This window comes from Vigna unguiculata, chromosome 3 (genome assembly GCF_004118075.2).
Source record: "Vigna unguiculata cultivar IT97K-499-35 chromosome 3, ASM411807v1, whole genome shotgun sequence".
In the NCBI taxonomy this organism is placed as follows: domain Eukaryota; kingdom Viridiplantae; phylum Streptophyta; class Magnoliopsida; order Fabales; family Fabaceae; genus Vigna; species Vigna unguiculata.
The window spans coordinates 9,488,956-9,511,359 of NC_040281.1; the positions used below are offsets into that span (position 1 = coordinate 9,488,956).

The 22,404-nt window shown below is 29.0% G+C and overlaps 2 protein-coding genes across 3 annotated transcripts; one reads left to right on the forward strand and one right to left on the reverse strand.

Moving 5' to 3' along the window:
* LOC114176268 (mitochondrial arginine transporter BAC1) lies at nucleotides 1-5,983 on the forward strand. The gene is made up of 10 exons (XM_028061250.1): nucleotides 1-324; nucleotides 2,693-2,782; nucleotides 3,949-4,050; nucleotides 4,202-4,306; nucleotides 4,385-4,483; nucleotides 4,552-4,740; nucleotides 4,860-4,958; nucleotides 5,187-5,322; nucleotides 5,408-5,441; nucleotides 5,561-5,983. Exons 1-8 carry the CDS (start codon nucleotides 226-228, stop codon nucleotides 5,319-5,321), a joined length of 918 nt encoding a protein of 305 aa, XP_027917051.1. The 5' UTR covers nucleotides 1-225; the 3' UTR covers nucleotide 5,322; nucleotides 5,408-5,441; nucleotides 5,561-5,983.
* A 6,955-nt stretch (nucleotides 5,984-12,938) lies between these two features.
* LOC114179133 (squamosa promoter-binding protein 1-like) lies at nucleotides 12,939-14,871 on the reverse strand. 2 transcript variants are annotated; one of them, XM_028065359.1, is made up of 3 exons: nucleotides 14,221-14,871; nucleotides 13,470-13,575; nucleotides 13,152-13,272 (listed from the first exon to the last, which is right to left on the reverse strand). In XM_028065359.1, exons 1-2 carry the CDS (start codon nucleotides 14,547-14,549, stop codon nucleotides 13,476-13,478), a joined length of 429 nt encoding a protein of 142 aa, XP_027921160.1. In that variant the 5' UTR covers nucleotides 14,550-14,871; the 3' UTR covers nucleotides 13,152-13,272; nucleotides 13,470-13,475. The 2 variants fall into 2 exon arrangements, with proteins under 2 accessions (XP_027921159.1, XP_027921160.1); XM_028065358.1 differs by lacking the exon at nucleotides 13,470-13,575 and having other exon boundaries at nucleotides 12,939-13,272; nucleotides 14,221-14,853.
* Between the last annotated feature and the right edge of the window lie 7,533 nt (nucleotides 14,872-22,404).

Below are 22,404 nucleotides of genomic sequence, written 5' to 3' on the forward strand. Positions count from 1 at the left end.
CTGTAATGGTTTTTTCTTCTGTCACAGGCCTAACATCACCATCCTTGTTTATTTGAGAACTTGGCCCAGAAACCTCAACAGTGTTTTCAGCCACCGCGGCTTTAACTCTTACACACTCTGGCGGTCAACGATTAGCACGTGGTGATAATTGGTTCGGATAGTAACAAACAACGTAGTTCGTATGTAGCTGATAATACCAATTCTAGGTTCAAGCAAGTGAGAGCCATGGAGGAGATTTCAGGTTCAGGGTACAAGGAATATGTTGCTGGCTGTCTCGCCGGTGTTGCCGCTGTAGCCTCTGGCCACCCATTTGACACCGTCAAGGTTAAATTTTTATCAACTTTTATTGACCCCTTTGATTTTAATTAGCGCCTCCGTTTGATACATTATTTGATACTTGTCTTTTTATTTTGGTGTATTAATGTTCTGCCCAATGCTGGTTCTTGGCTGTTGAAAATGGTGTTTGGTACTTTTGTATGTACTACGTAAGTTTGAAATTTAAAATGGGGTGCTCTAATTTCAACTTCCATTTTTCTGCGCAAGCATAAAACAATTTTAGATCTCAATTTTCCATAGGGTTCATTTTTCGTTGTCATTTTTTTCGGGTTGAAACTTAATGTGGTTAGTTTTGCCATTGTTCATCGTTTATTGGCTGATTGAAACCACCGTTAACTTTTAAGCGGGTATGGTATATGTGATTGTGTTGAGCTTGTCAGTATTACTTAACTAGCTTAATGACCAAGTTCTACTTTTCTTGGCCTTTTAACTGACAACTGCTGGTTTTTGAATAGGATGGTAAAAATGGTAACTTATGTGCTATTTTGGGGTGACATGATGATCCAGATCTATTCATGAATTGTTTGTCTAATTCATGTCCGGGCTTTGTTGTTAATCATTCTGAATAAATTAAGCGTGTATAAGTATTATGATATTAATGGTGAAAAAAATGGTGATTGTTATACTCATGAAATAAGCACATGATGGAACACTGAAATTTGGTATTTAGGCACACCAATTATGCAGAAATAACAGAAGTTGTCCGAGAGATGTAGCAACTCCTATAGAGAATAACATTGTTTGAAGAACTTCCAAATACAATTTCTCTGCTAACCTTTTTTCTACTGGCTTTTCTATACGAATTTCCCTTAACTTCTCCTTAAAACTTAATAACCGCCTACTATCGGATCTTATATATATCACTGAAGTAAACAATGCACACAATTAACTGGATGTAGCAACTCCTATTTTCTGCCATTCACTGTTCCTAATCTCATCGTTACCGCCTATTGTAAAGTCATTCTTGTCAGAAAGAGTTAACCAAACATGACATGTAATTGCTTTGATTCTGACCATTTCTCCAACCTCCATGTGATTTAGAAGAAGCACCTCTGGCATTGAACTTCCATCCTGATGAAATGACACTTTTTGCAAGCAGTCCTACATTATTTTGTTGCCAATTAGAATTATGCCCCATAAATTGTCTACTGTCTATGTGTGATTCAGCCAATTCTTTAATGTCTCGTGAATTTGGCTTGAATGTGGGATTGGAGATGAAAACTATGAATCTGGTGCTTGATCTCCGGTTGAAGTCCACCAAGGAAGTACCCTAAACATTAATCATTGGGTAATTTTTTATACTTGAGAGGAACCAAATCAAAAAGCTTCAATGTAATTTCAAATCTTGCAACCAAAGCCTTCTTAAAATTTCCAAAGTGAGATGCTTTTTGGTTTCTCTCGATAGGCTAAGCCAGTGTATCATTAGGCCTTCTATACTTGGCTAGCATGACTCTTACATCCTACAATATGCTTTTGTAATCCATACTTGGCTATGGCTGGGTAGATTTACTCAACCTGTGACTTCTAGGTCACAAGGTAGCAACTTTACCATTGTGCTAAAGCTCACACCATAACAAATAATGGAAAAAATTATAGGAAACTATATTACTTAGGTGATGTAGGAAAGAAACATAATGATTTTTCCATCTCCTTGGCATGTGAAAGTTGTTGCACTGCTTTCCTTTATCAAATTGTTTGCTTTTGTGATAGATAATGATAGTTAGGCTTCCCATGAGGGGCACAAATGAACTTAACTTTCCCTCTCTGTCTCTCTTGCTTCCTTTGTACGTGTGTGATTAAATAATTTGCGGTATACGAGCAGGAACAAGACTATAGGAATAGAATGTGACTTGCAACCAAACATGGAATGACACTAATTCATATAATTATAACATACATAAATGGTATGCTTGTATTAACTTGATCAGAAATATCATATATGTAAGCTAGAGAATATAATCCATATTTACAGAAATTTGCCTTCCCCTTAACATTAGACTACTCAAATAATTCACTTTACAAGATAATATCAATAATAAGCTATGAAAATGCTGAGATTTTCTGAAATTTTAAATTTATGCAACAGTGATCACAAACATACCTTGTTTTGAACGATCTTCCTTGATCACAATTCTTTAATTGCTGTGAGAATTCGGCCATACTTTTTGTCATTCTATTCGGCTCATGATCTTCTGCAGTGTTTTTATCCATCATACTTGTAATTATATCTATTTTAGGCTCTTCCTTGCATGTTTGTTCGTGACTTCAGGATGGTTTTATTGTGTTTAATTATTTTTTAGTTATCTACTTTTAAAATTGTAGCCTATCTGTAAACTATTATTTCCCCATTTAACAGGTGATGCTGCAAAAGCACAATGCAGAAGCACATATGATTCAGTACAGAAATGGATTGCATTGCACTGCTAGGATATTAAAGACAGAAGGAGTATGGCTACTTGACTCAACTTCCAAAGGATAAAAAAAATGGGTTATTTATTCAAATTCCACATAGGCATATGAAACTACTGCTAAATTGTATCAATTCATGTTGATATGCTTACTTGTGTATAAAAGCTGGAGGTCTGGTCAGGTGTAGTTTATCTTTACGAGGCATGTAGTGGGCACAGTACTCAATTTCATTTGGGTAATTTGGATTGAATATTATACAATTTACAAGACCATCACATCATTTAATTAAGGGATGTGACCTCAGTTGCGACTGTGATCATGGCCATAAGAAACGAAGTTATTTGACCATCTGAAATTTCTGTCCTGTCTGTGGAAAGTTGTGTTCCATGAGAAGAAAGGATGTCATTTCTGAATCGGAGATTGTATTTCTTAGAACCTATTTATGTAATATTTTGTTAAGTATTTGTAGAAATCTCGCTATGCTTGACTTCACTTATACTGTACAGTCAGAACTCAGAAGCCACATATGTGTCCAAATCTCCTATTTTCCTTTCTATTCTGTTCCGATGCTTTTTTCATTGTGACTTTTGACATTTTGTTTTATGATACGTTATTCCTCCAAAATTGAAGAGAGTTAGAATTTATGATCCCTGAGCCAAACTTTAGAAATGGGTTTAACTTGTAAAATATGTCTTATAATATTGAAGATTTTAGGTGATAAGTGAAGTATGATTAAATATACTTTATTTTGTCTTTTATTCAATTGCTGTGTCCAAGAATTGTTCTCCTAAAAGCTTAAGCTAATACCTTGTTAGTTGGAGACCCATGAATGATTTTGTATCTAGGACACTCAATCGCCCAAGGGTCTATTGGCTTTAAGTGTAGATAGATAAGGCATGGACCCATTTTGTGTTGAATTTCAATTTAATTATGAAGAATGGGTCCGAGTGATAATGGTGGAATTCTTGAACTTGGTCACAGAGACTGATATTATGTTAATGGGAAACTCTCTCAAAGGCATACAGAGACCAAAATTATGTCAATGGGTAATTGTCTCAAAGGAAAAAAAATTAACTAGAGGTCTATAAATGATTTAAATATGTCTAACAATATGTTATGTTTTTGCATTTTAGTTTCAATCATTGATGTCAAGGGAATTGATTTGAGAGTTTTTGAAATCTAATTTTGTACTAACTCTTACAGATCAAAGGACTTTATAGAGGAGCAACATCATCTTTTGTTGGGATGGCAGTAGAAGGATCACTATTTTTTGGTATTTATTCCCAAACAAAAATGTACCTTCAGGTGTGCTTGTAATCTTGATTTGGCATTGCATCAATCAGCACACTCCTTATGTGATAAAGTTTATAATCTTTTTACTTGTTTTGTGATTTATCTTTAATCTTAGTATGGCTTTAGTTCATACTTTCTACTTTGTTTCCATAAACTAATCTAGGGGGGAGTTCAAAGTGAGGAACCACGGCCACAAGTAATAATACCATCTGCAGCTTATAGTGGTGCCATCATCAGTTTTGTGTTAGGTCCAACAGAGCTGATAAAGGTAAAGTGAACCTGCAGTGTCATCGGTACCTTTATTGCCTCTAATAACAATACCAATTCAAAATTTGAATTTCTACAGTGTAGGATGCAGATACAAGGCACTGACTCTTTGGTTCCCAAGTCCAGTAGATACAGTAGTCCCCTTGATTGTGCTCTTAAAACAGTAGAAACTGAAGGGGTGAGGAAATTCTGTAAGATTCTGCAAAACCGCGATTAATGTGTTATACCTGACGGTATTCCTTTCAGGTGAAAGGAATTTTTCGTGGAGGTTGTACAACATTGCTTAGAGAATCTATAGGGAATGCTGTCTTTATGAGTGTTTACGAATATGTGCGTCATCAAATGCATTCAAATATCAAAGTTTCTTCATCCAATTACAGCAACCTGGTTGATATTGGAATCGGAATTGCTGCTGGTGGTCTTGGTGGCGTTGGTGTAAGCATGTTGATAACTAAACATGTTTTTTTTCTACTGCAGTTGGCAACGTATTGTATATTAACCGTACTGAAGCTTCTTTCATTACTTTTTTGTGGTTTTTATTGATTATTTACCAGTTTTGGTTGACGGTTTTGCCTCTTGACGTGGCAAAGACTTTAATTCAGACAAACCCTGACAAAAACTGTCCAAGAAATCCTTTCCGGGTCTTGAGTTCGGTAAGCTCTCTAAATCTTTCAACATTGTCTCTGTAATTGCCAATCATTTATATGTTAAAAAAAATGAAGAAGTCAACTTTAAGCCTAACTCAACCCTACAAAACAATCTTACAAAACCGACTTGTAAGGTAAAGTTTGCATTCACATATATACTCTAAATTGATTTTATCTCTATTCGATTTAAAATTCCAACAAAAAAGAATGTACCAAAAGTGGCTTTATTTGTAGGTCTACCAAAGGGCTGGATTGAAGGGGTGCTATGCGGGTTTAGGTCCTACTATAAGTCGAGCATTTCCTGCTAATGCTGCAACAATTGTGGCGTGGGAGTTCGCATTGAAAATGCTAGGCATAAGGCGTGACTAAGGTTGGTTCCTTTCAATTATGATATGATGACTTTTCTTTTCTGATACGCATCAAATGGTGATTATTTCTGCATTATCTTTGTACAGTCTACCAAATTGCTGATCATACGGCAAAGCTCAGGTAACTTTCACAAAGCTATTTCTCACCCTAGATAAGATTTGGAGAAGATAATGCTTTAGTAGAATGCACTTTTGTTGGGAAGAGTTTCTAATTTTCAATTTCTTTTCTTCTTTTACTAGGACATCATTCAGCATTGCATTTGAAGCTGCTTATTTAATTCTTTTTTATTAGAGAGCTTGGTTAAAGAACTTGGAACCAGGGGCCTTGATTTTTAGCTGTCCTCTCCATGCTTTTTACCCTCCAATTTTTTGGATAGAAACATTTCTATCACTGGCATAAAATAATATTGTTAATAGCCATTGAAGTTGAACATTTTTGGAAGTGTATGGCATGGCCAAGGCAGAAAAAGCCCACCTTTTTGCACAATTAAACTGCTGGGGCCACCTTTTATCAGTTTTATGACCTCTCTCCACAACAGAGTTCATACGTTATTATAAATTAGTAATCCTACATTGAGTAGAAAAAAGAAAAAAAGACTTGATGCTGTTATGACACAGTCATTTGATGGGTTAGTAATTTGGATTGGTACAGAAGTTCTAACACTTTGTCGTTTTCAGTTTTGGGTCACGGAAGGGTTACTTATAAGATTGATCAAGTTGCAATACTGGTGAGTCTTATTAGATTGCTACCGATAGAGTGAAAGTCATTATGAACATCAATTCTTATAAGAGATGGTAATGTTAAGTAAAATAAAATAGTTAGTATGGTAATGAAGCCACTGAGACTAGTCCACTTGTGCATAAGTAGAAGATTCTGGGCTGAATTTTTCGTACGAGGATGGCAACAAAGGGGAAGAAACTCAAAATATAAAAATATCATTAATATACATCTATCAGTTCAGTCCATGTACCACAAATTAAAATTAAACGTATCATTAATATAAATAAATTTAATTAGATTCAATTAGAGTTCCTAACTGACCCAACATGTTTAATTACATTACTCTAGCGCATATAGGGGTGCAAACATAGAGAACACAAATATATCATAAATGAGGTAAAAGAATCAATCATTTAATTCGAAATAAATATAATACTCAACCATCATTTATAACCATAAGATCTATATTTTAAACATGCTCAGTGAATGTTTTGAGCGGATTTTTTTTTTTTGTTAGAGGGTTATCATGAGATTTTGACTAATAGGATGAGGGCATGATTGAAAATGATCTTAACAACATTAGTATTTGTTAGGTTAAAATACTTCATTATTTCACGTTTTTTACCAAAATCTTAAATAGGTCTCTATATTTTTTTAATCTTAATTAGATTTATATTTTTAAAAATGTGTAATAATTAACTTTTTTAGGGTTTTTTATGTCATGTTAGTATTGTCACTTGTAGTCAGTATAGTGACATATGTTAAATCATTATCTGAATATCAATTTAGTCCATATATTTGTAATTTTTATTCTATTTTAGTCCATAGTTTTTATAAAAAATTTCAATTTCATCCCTTCTAAATTAAAACTAAATTTAATTTTTATATAAATGTTATAATCATATTTTTATTATAATTTATACTTTTATTAAATATTTTAACAATATTAAGTTTATTTAAATTTATATTTTACATTAAATTTTATTTAAATCTTGTTTTAAAATTTTAAATATATTTATTTTAACTTGTTACAAAATTGTTTTAAACAATTAATATACAAATGTTATAGTTGGTTTAAAAGTAACAAATTATAAATTCAAATATAAATTTTTAAAACAATTTTGTAAAGTTAAAATAAATATATTTAAAATTTTAAAATTTTAATGTAAAATGCAAATTTAAATAAACTTAATATTGTTAAAAATATGTAATAGAAATATCACTTATAATAAAAATATCATTATAATACTTATATAAAAGTTAAATTTGGTCTCAATTTGGATGGAATAAAATTGAAAATTGAAGAAATTATGGACGAAAATGGAATCAAAATAATAAATATATGGACTAAATTGATATTCAGGCAATGACTTGACACGTGTCATCATATACTGACTTGACACATGGACAATATTTATGTAACATGTGACAAATATTTTTCAAAAGAAATTAAAAAAATCAAAAAATCAAAAAAATGTGGAGCTGACACGACATATAATTAAAAAATATGGACCTAATTAAAACTAAAAAGATATTTGTGACCTATTTGAGATTTTGGTATAAAAACATGGACTAATGAAGTATTTTAACCTATTGTTGTTATTACAGACAGAATAATATATTTTAATTGTTAACTGTATATTAGAATTTAATCTCATTTGATTGTATTTTCTTTTAATTGTAAGTGAAGATGATATTTGTAAATAGTAGATTATTAGTTAAAAAATATTCTCCATATAATATCTATATAACGAATAGGATAAAATATATTTGTGTATATACATAATTTAAGTTTTATTTTTTGTTTCAATAAATATATGTAGCTAAGTATACGGAATTTGAGAAAACAAATAGTGGCATTTTGTTCTAATAATAAAGATTTGAGAGCATAACTTCTTCGGAAGATAATTCGACAATCATCGCTGGACTGAAGCAAAATGTTTACTTGGACATAAAAAAATATAAACTTAAACATATTTCCTTAACTAAATAATTTAATATTTATAATACACGAGTCCAAATATATTAGCTTAAATATAATTTTTAAATAATAATTTTTTTATTCCATTTATAGAAAACTGTATGAGAATATTGACAATCTAAAACTATAAAAAGTTGTCACCCATAAAAAAATCACAATCTTTAATTGTATTATGTATAAATAGGTATTAGAAGGATTAATAAATTAAAAAGTAATTTATAAGCAATCATATCTTAAAATTTTATTATGTACAGATAAATTTTTTAAAATTTGTTAGTCTAATTATATCTATTTAAGTTAAAAACTGAATTAAAAGATGTTAAATGGTTCGAACTTAAAGTAACAAACTCATTATTTGGATTGAGTCATTGTTAATTGGTCTGATTTTGCAACACTAATATTAATGAATAACGATCCTTTGACATATATTATAAGAGTAAAATATGTTGTAATAGCTGACAAAATCACGAATCAAAAAGATTCTCGAGGCGTGTAGATTTATTGTCCTTAAATACTTATTCGTAGTGTATTGTGCAAGTTCCAGGATACAACAAGAACTTCTCAAAATTTTTGAGGATCTCAGAATTAGTAAGATAATTCTTAAAAAGAGTAAATAAATAAATCCAGCAGAATGGAAGAAGAAATATAAGAGAAAAAAGAAGAGAGAACAACATAGAATGAATGAGAATATAGAAATGTATGTGTGAAAAAGGAGAATAATGTTCTATTTATAGATGATGGATGAGAGTATAAATGGACCAAACCCATGACCTACAAGAGAAATAAATATCCATTTATATGGTAAAAAAATCACAGTGCAACTACTTTTACAATAAATTGTAATATATATATACATATATATATATATATATATATATATATATATATATATAACAAAATAGTCATTAAAAAAAGTGAATTCTGATATTTGTAAAAAGAAAAAAAAGTAAAGACCAGAAAAGAGTAGTTTCATATCATGTAAAGAAAAATATAATAATATTTTAACCTATTTTCATTAATCCACTTTAATTATATCACATCATTATAAAAAATTAAAATAAATAATTCAGTAGTGATTAAAATAATAAATTTAAAATGAATAAAAAATATGAATTAAAATATTATTATTTTAAAAAGTTTAGTATCTCAAAATATCATTATTCCAAATTATAATGGACGTACATAGAAGATTTTTATTAATTAAAGAAAAAGAAAGCGTGGTGGGTAACAGGAAAATTTGTTGGGCAAGTGGGGAAATTATATGTCTGTCTAGAAAGAACCATTCTTTCTTTATTTGATAAAACTTTATAGAAAAATGATGAATTCTTTCTTTATTTGATAAAACTTTGTAGAAAAAATGATAGTACACTTATTTAATGAGAAGGAGCTATTGTGAGTGGTAGGGCCCATGCATGGGTCGACAAGTCATGAAAACCTGCGATTCTGGGCGCTAATTCACTACATCACACCATAACATAATACAGTAGAGACTACTTTCATTATATTCTGCATTCTCTTCTACATGTCACTTTCCTTGTCTTTCAACACTTTTATATTATTTCTGAGCTTTAATTTATTTTTACTCTGATAGAGAGAAAGTCTTACAGGATATAAGACCGCAATTATGTAAAGTGAAAAAAAAAAAAGTATTAAGTGACTTTTGGTACAATACAGTCCATGTTCTTTTTCCATTTCTATTCCTTATTCCAAACTGTGACTTTTCATTCATAGGAAAACTCTGCATAAATGAAGATAAGATTGAGTGACAAAATGAGTAACTCTTATTCAACCTGGTTTGTTGTTGTTACGCTAAATGTAGGATGGGTTGGGTTGGGTTAACATATTAAAATGGGTTTGAAATTTTGATTTGTTCCATTAAAGGGTGGATAAGTTGATTAATAAGTCAATCTGCTACATTTTCTTTATTTTTTTTAAATTTGATATATATATATATATATATATATATATATATATATATATATATATATAAAAGTTTTTAATCGATTAATTAATATTTCTAATAAGATAAATTATTTTTTAAATTATTTGCATCTTGAAGTAATCTAATATTGAAAAGTTGAATTTTTTAAATTATTTTTTATTTTAATTTTAGAAAAAAAAAAGGCCAATGACCTCATTTCACTTTTCATTCGTAAATTTGATGGATTTAAGCTGGATAATCAAAAAATGATTAACAAATTCAAATTTTTAACTAGATTCCTCAAATTTTGAGGAGTCAACTTCTAGTTGGAACTTAAGGTAGATTGAGATCTAAGTTTTAAACCACATATCAATGCTTTTGCCTAAAAGGTATTAATATCTAATGTACATCTTTAACTAAACAAGTAAAACAAAGCTTAATTATTCATATGGTCCTCATTTTAGTAGAAGTTTGTCAATTTGGTCTCTACTTTAAAAAAATTTTCAATTACGTCATAACTTTTAAAAAACTACTTCAATTAGGTTTTTTTTAAAAGAAAAAAAAATTATTAATGTCGTTAACGACACGTCACGTGTCAATATGAGTTTTTGAATTTTTCTTTTGCAAAAACTTTTGTTGCCACATATCATATCCCTGGTGTGACACACCACACTATCACTGCCACGTGGCTGGACAATGCCACGTGTCAGTATCATTACCTTAATTTCAATTTAGTCCCTATTATGTCTCTTTGATTCAATTTTATTCCATTTTGTTTTTCAAAATATAGCAATATTGTTTTTCTCCAATTTAAGACCAGATTGACACACTTCTACCAAAATGGGTATCATCCGAGTAATTAAATCTATTTTTTTTTATTAAAAATGACTTTTTAACATATTACATTATTGTCTGTTATTAACTCATATTTTGTTAATCATCCAATTTTTTTTCAAAATAGAGCAATATTGTCTCTCTCTAATCTGAAACCAAACTTAGTATTTGTATAAATGTCATACTAAAATTTTTTTTTATTAAAAATGACTTTTTAAAATATTATATTATTCTATATTATTAACTCATATTTTGTTAATCACCCAATTTTTTTTCAAAATAAAATAATATTGTCTCTCTTCAATTTGAGACAAACTTATTATTTATATAAATGTTATACTAATATTTTTTATTAAAAATGAATTTTTACCATATTACATTATTGTAAAGTATTAACCCATATTTTGTTAATCATTTCTTTTACCACTAAATTTTAATATAAATATTAGTACTTAATTTTTAAAAAATATTTATACTTAATTAGATTTAATCTTATAAAAGAACATGGATTAAAAAAACATATTTCAATTATTAAAAAAAAATTGGAACGAAATTGAATCAAAGAGACTTTAATAGGGACTAAATTGATTCAAAGAAACATATATAAGGACTTATCAAAACCATTTCGACTTGTTAAATGATGTTCTAGGCTGACATTTGAGCTGAAACTTATCAAAACGATCTAAACAACTCAAATGTCATCCTAAAACGTGTTTAACACGTTAAAAAAGTTTAATCCAGTTGAGTTAGAATGATTATATTTATTCATTTTTAAAGTTTGTGAATCAAATTGTATCAAAGTTCAATACAAGGATAAATTCAAAAGTTGAGTTAAATTTTAGGAAATAAAAGTATATTTAACCATTTTCAAAAAATCAAACTTAGTTGAAACAAAAAAAAGACCTATTTGAATTATTTCAATAAAATTTGGGATCAAAAAGAGTAATTTATCCAAAAATATAAGTTTATGTTGGCCAACTAAGTTAACTAATTTATCAAACATATTATATGGCATTTCTACTTATATTATATGGTGTTCAGTTTAGTTAGAAGTGTTCAAAATTAGTTAGAGTATATGGCATTTCTACTTATATTATATGGTGTTCAATTTAGTTAGAGTGTTTATCATTTACATTTACTACTTGTATATTAGATGGTGTTTTGTATTAAGTGCTTTTGCATTTTTTTGTTATTTTTTTCCTCGGTCTATATACGAAAAACATGTGAAATTCTATAAATATGTGATCTACATGAAATTCTATAGATATATGTAATATACGTATTGTACTTATAATACTTTGCGCAAAACATTTTATTAATTATATTACATTTGTTTTTTTCACTACAAAAAAACTTTAATAAATGATTAAATTTAGTAACAAACAATAATGAGTCACTATAGTGATCAAATTTAGATACTAATTTATAAATTAAAAATTATTTGTAACTAAACTAATTTAAAAAAAAATTATAACAGGTTTTTAAATTGGCAACTAAAATAGTTTTTATTATAAATTAATCTTTAATAGGTTACTGATATTAACTACTTAGATTTTGATTATCAAAAGAATTGATTTTTACATTAACCTTTAAATAATTAATTAGAGGTTAATTTAGTGACTAATTTATTTGGTAACAAAAACTATATAGTTAATATTAGTGTTAAATTTATTATAAAAACTATTTTAGTTACCAATTTAAAACTCAATTATAATTTTTTTAAACTAATTTATTTATTAATAATTTTTAGTTTATAAATTAGAATTTAAATCGGACACAATAATTACTAATTACTTTTTGTCGATACATTTTGTCATTATTTAAGATTTTTTTTACTGTTTTTTTTTTTGTTACTTTTATGATTTTCTTTGTTGCGAATCCAACCTTATATATATATCCAAAGTATTCTTCTACATTTCAAGCGCACCTACAGAAAAACTAATGAAAGAAAAAATATATGATGTACAATGTGATAAGAAAATAGATATAAAAATAAATATAAGGTGAATATAAATATGTTTAAAAGAACGGATTCGTTTGTATCATTATCTCTTTCTTTTTCCCTGAAATAATGAAGATATTTTCCTCTTCTCAAAATTTGTCCGTACTGCAGGAACTAAAATTCCTCCTCAACTATTATTTTCAACCAAACACATGGACCTCAATGGAAATCCCTATATTCCATTTTTCTGAAGCCAAAATAAAGTAAAATTTGAAGTGATTAATCATCCATAGTTATTGTAACTTACAACAGCAACAATCGTAGCATATGAAAATATTGACAGAAGATAGAGAGCATCCTTAGAGAGCAGCAACAATGATTTGAGTTTCAATCACATGCTTGCCTCAAGCTTTATTAATGTTCATCATCGTTAACAAGAAGAAATTATTCTCCACGATAGTCAACAGCATTTTTCCGACGCCTCTCATTATGACCAACCAACCGTGCTCTACAACTCCTTTTTGATTCATCAAATTCAGAAAGCTCATGGAATCTGAAAAACAGGATATTTTAAGAAAAGTTAGTTGACATGGAAAATTTTCTTCTCGTTGAAATGTTTGCTGCAATCTAGAAAAATACATGTTTTTCAGTAGAACAATGCAGGAAAGGATCAAATACTTAGAAGAGGGTTAGTGTAATGTAACTGACAAAACTCAAGAACATCTATTGTTTTGATAAAATGGGTGTTACCCTAAATCATGCATCAAGATTGTCAACAACATGCCACTGGTTAAAATTAACCCATAAAACCCAATGAGTTTTGTCAACCTTTAAGTTCAAAACGGTGATTCCAAATCTGAAAATGATCAAAAAACAAAAGTTGGATCAATGCTATTGTATTGGTAAACACCATTCAGAAGAAAAAGAAATATTGATGAATATAAACAGCTGGCCACCTATAGGATTACTAGCTTTGACTCCATTGAGCATATTAATTCCGTATTTGGGTTTTACCTTTCTACAATGTTATCAAATTTTACATTCTATAATCAGGGTAATGTGGAGAATCCTCTATGACCAAGTTTTTTTTTTTTCTCATTTTTTGAAATGCTAAATCTTTCTTTAAAACAAAGCAATACAAAGGAAGTGTTTATTACAGCCAAGATTAGTAAATAATTGAAGGAAGAAACAAAAGAAGCAGAGAGTGAGGGTGGGCGAAAGAGTGAACAACACAAAGTCAAGCACATGTTTCATTTCCACTCCAATCATGCCCCATATTGAAATTGAAGGGTTTTCTCCCTTCCTCAAACTAACTAGGGCTGTTTGAAAAGCAATACTTATAACTAAGAAAGTTCTAATCAAACAAATTTTCCCTGAGGCAGTTCAAAGCTAAGATTAAGTTTGAATAAAAAGATATGCAGACAATAGATATATATATATATATAGGCATAATGAGATTGAGAAAATTGATTTTGGTCGAAAGAGATTAGGGTTTGAGAACCTGCTACATTGTTGGCAAAACCTTTGTTGCAGCCCTGCCATGTGTACGGAATGAGCCTTGGCATGGTACTCACAAACCTTGTGTCTTCTGTGATACTGCTTAGCTTCACTTAGATCAGCATCACAGTTATCCACCTGACAAGAAGGTGGCATTGAGCCTCCACCTTTCCACCCTTTCTTTCCATACAGATCTCTCATTACTCTCTTATTCCTCCTTCCATCTTCTCCAAAATCCGTTTCAACCTCTTCCTCTTCTTCTTCTTCTTCCTCATCTTCCTCTTCCTCGTCGTTCCTCAACACCCTCTTTCCCTCAGACCTGCTCGAGTCCATAAATTCCTCAGAGATCCAGAACAAAGTTGTGGGGAAAAAAAAAAGAAACTCAGAAGTTACATATGGAAGACATGACCATAAATATTTGATATAAATAGTAAAAACCAGAAGGGTAAATAGGATGAGAGAAAAATTGGTGTGGTCCACATAGGGTCTTGGTTTTGGTCTCCATTTTTCTGTTGACAACTAGGGGTAACAGTAAAAGGTCGGAAACAAAAAGTAGATAAGGCTTAGGTATGTAGTATGTACGATTGAAGAAAACCTAGCCTGGACTACAGACAAAACAAACCCTTGTTCTTCACTCTTCTTAATTTACCTTGGACTTTTCTTACACGAGAATTTTGAAAAGATATCGATAGCTATAAGCTAAGTCATTCAGCAACGCTGATTCTTTTTGGGGAAAAAAAAAACGTGCCTTGTGAAATGGACTAGTGGTTCTCAATTGTCCAAGTCCTCACCATTGAACGCTCATTAATTTCCTTCCATGGTGGCTATACCTCTCACCCTCCACCACTAAAGAATCTAAGAAAGAAAAACAGTAAAATAATACATTTCCTTACTCTCACAAACTTCATACTTTTCTAATCTGGTTTTAAAGATTTTATTATTACGGAGAAGTAAAATTTGAAGTAAACGAACCTTCCCCTTACAGGAAAAAAAAAAAAAAACTCAACATTTTTTAACGGAAAACTTTTTGAGGTCTTTCCAACTTATCGTGACATTGTTTCTAGGCGGCTCTTGCTTCTTGCTGTCATAATTGGAAAAAAAACATCTCGTGAAAAAATGGAAAAAATAATAATAATTATTATGAGTCCCCTTTCCATTGTAGGGTCCAATCATATATGTTGGAGACAATAAATAAAGCAAGGGAAGACGTCACTGTATATAAAAATTGAAGTGTTGATGTATTATAGAGTGTCTTTGTGAATGCGGACAAAATATTTCTGATCTGATTACCAAACAAGGTAATTAATAAATCTCATATCCAGAAGAAATGAAAAAAAAATAAACAATAAAGATTCATAAATTTATTATCTTAAAATTTTTAAATAAAAATAATGTTAATATTTTATATAATTAAACTAAAATTTTATTAATGTTGTATTTTTCTTAATTTCTCTAATAAACCTCGTCGGATAGACTTAAGAATAAACTGATTAGTAGGTGGTTGATTTATCTGTGTCTATCTCTGTTACGTTAGTCCTTTTTTCTTTTTGGGTGAATGATGACAGTCCTTCACTGGTTCTGGTTGAGAGAAAAGTGTGGTGGGATGAGGAGTGGGCATAGATTCCATTTTCAACTGGATCTTTCATTTGCATTATTGTAAGGAAATACTGTGATTGGTGAATTGATTTAAAGATAATGATATTTTAATTTATTTTTTTTGACTCATTTTTAATTTATTATTTTAATTATCGTTAGATTATCACATCACATTATTTAATAGTAATTGAAGAAGTGAGTTAAAAGTAAGTCAAAATATGGGTTAAACTATTTTTATTTGGTTTTGCCCTATATGCTCACTCCACGTGTTACGTACGAATGTCTAGAAGTAGAACTCAACTATTGGATGCTTTTGGATTTATTATAGTTTCTGTCCACATATTTTACGATCAAATTTAGTCATCATTTTATTCAACCTGTGACATGTAAAAACAAACATATCTCTTATAATTATCTTTCCTTACTTTAACTCTTCTCACTCTCATATTTAATGTCACCAGCTAGACCTACCTCTCTATGCATAATTCCACACTTGGTTACGTTCTATAGTACTTGTGCAACACACTGATTTTGATAAATAATGGAAATTGATATAGGTTTAGCCAGCAGAATATGCAGAAGCAAATGCTAAATGTTAACTACATGAATACAAGGTTTTGTATTTTCTGAAGGTCCCAAAACGGGTTAGTCCGATTTGTTTTAGCCCGACTCGTCTGTGATCCGTTAAAACGGATCGAGTTGGGCTAGTTCGCCACCAATAAATGAGTTAGATATTGTAACCTGTCCTGCTGGCCCCTTTTTTTTAAAAAAAAAAATTCTTTATAAATTTATTTATAAAATTTCTTTATATATATAAATTTATTTATATAATATAAAAAAGTATTACTTTTTATTATTTTTAATTTTAAACATAAAAAAAATTAAAAAAAAAACGGGTTGGCAAGGATAGGCTGACCGGTTTTAGGCCGCTAAACTGGTGGGTTAGGCAGGTCAAATTACAAAGTGAGTTGACGAGTTAAAAATTCCAACTTGACTCGTCTTTTTCTTGACGGATTGGTGGGTCTGACCCGCTTTAACTTTCCTAATTTTCTGTATTGGTTATACAAGTCGGTCTAAGTTAAAATTTTAAGCTTAAGTAACATTTTGAAATGAAGCAATATTAATAATGCAGATGACAAACTGGAAATCACATAATTTATTTGATGTATCACAAATCCAAAACAGTGTCATTTTGCAAGTTAAAGTACATTCAAAAGTTCGCATTACTATGTTGTTGAGTTGAATACTTGCTTTTAATAAAGACTAGTCAATTATACCTAAGCGTGTTTATTTTAAGAAATGGTAGGTGTATACAAAGACAATTTCAACTATGTCTAATCGAGGAAAACTTTATTAATTTGCATTTGATGTTTGTATGTCGTTAGAATAAATGAATAAATTATATAGAAAAGAATCAAGAAAATATTAGTCAAAGAACAACTTACTTTGCATTAATAAACCGAGGTAGTACTTCTCTAGCTTTATAGGTTTAAAAAAATTCTTTTATAAAAAGAAAATATATCTACGAAATTTATTGGGAAGATATGAAGTGTTTTTAGCAAATGAGATGGAATTCATTAGCAAAATAAAAACATATAATAAGTCTATTTCATGCACTATCAAATCTCATCGTCTATAGTACATTCAAAGAAAAGAATCAACAAAATATCAAACAACAATTCACGTGACATTAATAAACTCAGATAATATATTTTTTCTATTTGAAAAGTTTTCAAACAATTATTTGTAAACCATATTTTTTTAAGACATGCCTACATTATCATCTCCATTTATATATGCGTAAATACTGGATATTAAAGATAAAATCTACCTTGATATTTATTGTTATTGTAAAACAAAAACAAATTTAATTGTCTTTTTTAAAACTCGAAAGAAAATGTTGGGTCAAAAAGTATCAAGTTTATTCTAAATGTAAAGATTTTGTCAGTAATATTTTACTGCGGTTATGCTTACATTTTTTCCTAATCATGGACCCAAAAATCATTTGCTTGATAGATAGTTATTTATTATAAGCATTATAAGTACGTCAAATTTCAATTTAAATTCTTTACTTATAATCCCTAAACACTTAATGTTAGTAAAAAAATTCTAATTTTCAATTTAAGTTATTGACTTTGAATACTTAAACACTTACTGTCACTCAAAAACTCTAACCCAAACCACATGCCCTCTATTTCATGGTTTTCATCTAATTGATGAGAGGATTTAAATAATTTTTTTCTTATTCATATATTAAAGATAAAATGAGGTTGTACACATTCAATAGTTGAATATAGAAATGGATTAGTGCACCGTTTTTATTCACATGCATATCTACATCTCCAATTTTGAGTATCGAATAAGCAAATTATTTTGATAGTCCATGCACTTTCATTAATTTTTGCATTATTCAACAATATATGTTCTTAGTAAAATTTAATCTTGTCTTAAGTTGTTTCATTTTTCAAAATGTTTTATTTAGACAAGGAAATCCAAATTTATTAAATTTTAATTTTTTGTGTTTGGATCAAATATTTCAATAATTACTATTTGAAAACAAATTATGTAAATACCAAACAATGGTTAATATTATAAAACTACTAATATTTATGATCTTCTTTCATTGATGTTATTAGATATTTTGAATTAAGTTTTTCAAGATTTATTTAAACTCGCATAGACAAAAATTTCTTTTCAAGTTGATTGAGGCGTTTTTTTTTATGTAGATAACAATTATTTAGACTAACATGTACCAAAATTATTTTTACAACATTATGGATCGAAATTATTTTCTCAATCAATATTAACAAAAAAATTAATCTTAGCTAATATTGACCAAAAAATTCACGCGTTAGCATTATATTGACAAAAAAAAAAACCCAAACAAACATCGAGGCACACTCCTCTTATTGCAATATTTGAAAAATACCAGGTTCTTTCACATTGATAATGTTAATTTTTATCATTATCTTAGTCATATTTTATTAACAAAATCAACTCTTCTTTAGTTGAACTTTCTTATTCCTAGAGTTTATCTTGTTTTTATAAATAATCACATTTTGGATTACAGTAATCTAATTTTACCACTAATCCCTATTTTTTATGTCTAAATTTTGTCAGGAAGCTTTGTTCCAAAACCCAGACAAGTGAGTGATCCTATGTAACAAAAAGAAGTTCAAATATGTGAAATAATGAAAGAGACAGAGTTCGTCGGGCGCCCACAATACCAGCGTCAAACGCTAGCCTGATTCCAAGAAGTCAGCTCTTGGCGACCAACACTCCCGCCAGGTGCCAGCCTTGTCTCTAGTGTGCCTGCGCCGGGCGACACTCAAAGGGCATTAGGCACTAGATTTACAGAACTTAGTTTCTTCCTCCTTTACTTCTCGCGCCTGGCGGTGGATAGTTCGTGTCGGGCGCCACTATTGTTGATGTGGCAACTTAGCCCTTTATCTTCTTAACTTGTCGAGGAAAACTTATCTTGGAAATGTTTGGAGCTCAAAAAATATGTTTCGGAGAGTGTGGAGGTCTGTTAGGGCTTGTGGGGGTAATCTCTTCTTCCTCCTTGTATCTTCATCTTCTTCCACCTTCATTTTGTAAGTTTGTACCCTCCATGACAATGGAGAGCTAAACCCATTTTGTTGGGGATAGATGTAGTCATTGAATTTTCAATCCCTTCCTGCATCATGTTACCTAAGTCACCAACTATTAATGTAATTACATCATATAAAAGTGTAATATAAATATTTCGTTGACTAAAATTTGATCTTTGATCATTGATGTAAAAAGTGCATAAACTAGTACAATTATTGCATTTTACTATGATAATACACTCCGATTTAAAAAAAAAAACGTAAACTATTGAAACGCAGTGACATTTTTTCAACTTTTGACAAAGTATAGGCTATGGTTTAGAAAAATCGTAGCCTCTTCCTCAATTTTGATTTTCAATTTTTTTTAATTAGTAATATATACTATGATTTTTGCTACAACCATAGCTTATACCTACATTTTTTTTAAATTTTTTTATTTTCCAAAGGGGTATGAATTACGATTTTCTAAATAATCTGAGCCCGTTACCATTTTTGAAATTGGTTTTAATGTAGAATTATGGTTTAAATTGTAGTCCATACTCACACTCTAAACTATGGTTGACAACCATAGCTTATAATTCTCTCTTCTTTACTATGCCTAAATATAGTACAACTGAACAACCATAGTGAAACAACAAAAACCATAATGATACCTCTTTCCTACATAGTGATAACTCTTGTATTCTAAATGATTAAATAAGATCATTGAATTAATCATTTATATTAGTCAAATCTAATTAACAATCAAATATCTATTGATGGTACATGCACATTTAACCTAAAAGTTAAAAAATAGATATATAATTAATTTAATATTATTTATATCTTATAATAATAAATTATGGGTCATGTCATGCTAACCGGTACACATGTCATATGTATAAAGTTGACCAATCTTAGAATTACCTTCACTTATTTTACAAAAAACTTCCTATCTCATCATAATTTTGACTATTATTATGAATTAAGAACAAATCTTATTACTACTAATTTATGCAAGCAAATGAAAATGAGTTTGTGTTCTGGTATTTTAAAAAATAAATTACTTCTTTATTTTCACCATTTAATAAAAGTGACAGCAATTATTGGGGTGGTAGGAACAGAAGTTGTACTTTCTTTTTTGACAACATATATAAAATCATTTTCTTTTAGCCTTTTCACAACGTTGACATAATTTAGGCTTCTCCAAGATTAACATTTTATAAATTAACAATTATTTTACTTTATTAATATGAACATAATATTTATACAAAAAACAACATTGGGTCTTCGAATATAAGCCTTTCTCAAACACAGATTGCACGTTATATGAGAAAATATTACCTAATCAAATGAAATGCGAATACAAATCAAGAAATTATAAACAGAAAGTTAAAAAAAAAAAAATCACTAAAGTAATATGGACTACCATGATTTTTTTATTCTTGAAATCGTTCTTCGTAAATTCGTAATCCAATGAAGTGTTAATTGAGCTGATGATATTGAAATCAGATTTAGTGTATTTCTTTCTGAGAAGCGGAATAAGATGGATTAATAATTTTGGAGACAAAGAAATTATAGTTGAGGTTGCAGGGTGTTTATTTTTTTTATGATAAAAAAAATAAAAAGTAATTATTATTATTATGATCGTAAAAATAAATATAGATATTTTATATAATTTTATTTATTTTATAAGTAATTGTTATATTATACATAGTTATTTTTGTTTAAAAAATAATTAAGTTTAAAAAAAGTAATGAAATAAAAAAAATGGTTAAATTTTAAAAATAAACACTTAAAAATTAAAATTGATGAGATAATTATTTTAATTTTAAAAAATATTATTTAAAAAGATAAAATTAGAATAAAAAATATGTGAAAATATTCTTATATAATAATATACACTACACAAAATTCCATAATTACCAACAAAATTTTACTAACAAAAATAAACTTCGAAAAAGTTAATTGGATTGGACATGTGATATATAATGATGGAAATAAATAATATAAAAGTAGACAGTCTATAATAGTAATAGTAAAATAATCCAATTGGGATCTTTTATAAGAATTAATATGGAATTGAGCTTCTACACATTCAAATAGAGTAAACAGAGTAAAAGGGATATTGAAAATTTTTTCCGGTAATTGTTTTGATGGAGTGGATGAAGAAATTTTATGGGTGCAGGAAGCAACAATTGTTAATTAAAAATATACTTTAGAAGATACATTATTTAAACTGGACCGTTTAAATTGGGCTCTCCAGGCCACCTCTACTATCTGATATTGTTGGCTAATTGCTTCCTTCACCCCACAATTATTTAACTGCACCTCACAATATGATGCAAAGACTTAAAGATCCTTCACCACCATCACTCACTATTGCCGCCGCTTTCTTCGTCACCGTTACGAAAGAACACTGCAGAGAAGAGAGAAAATGAGAAACAAAAACTTGTCCTGAAAAAGTCTTTTGGAAAGTATTTAATATGTTCTGAAATTTTCTTTATAGAATGCATTACATGTAGAAATGTTTCCAAAAAGATATTATAAATTTTTAAGAAAGTTTATTCTGAAAATTCAATTTAAGAAAGAAAAAAAAAACTAATTCTAGAATACATTTCATGTATTGTAAAAATTTTATTTTAAATATCACATTCTAAAAATCTCTTTTTGAAAATCTTACTCCAAAAATTTCAAAAAGTTTCCAAAATATACATTTTGGAAATCACTTTTACATAGACAAAACAATTATTTTGAAAATTTGAGGGCTGCTTCAAAAATTATGGGGTAAAAGCATATTATATTAATAAACTGATATATTAAATATTTGAAAACGAAAATTGGAGACACATCTATACTGTTATAGAAAAAGAATTTCCTCTTTTAGTTTAGAATATTAAAAATTTAATTAACATATATGTAAACTATTCTAGAAAGAGAATTTCCTGTTTTAGTTAGTAATTTTTTATTTAGTTTTTCTGAAATGTAACTATTCTTTTAAACTAAAATAATTACGTATAATA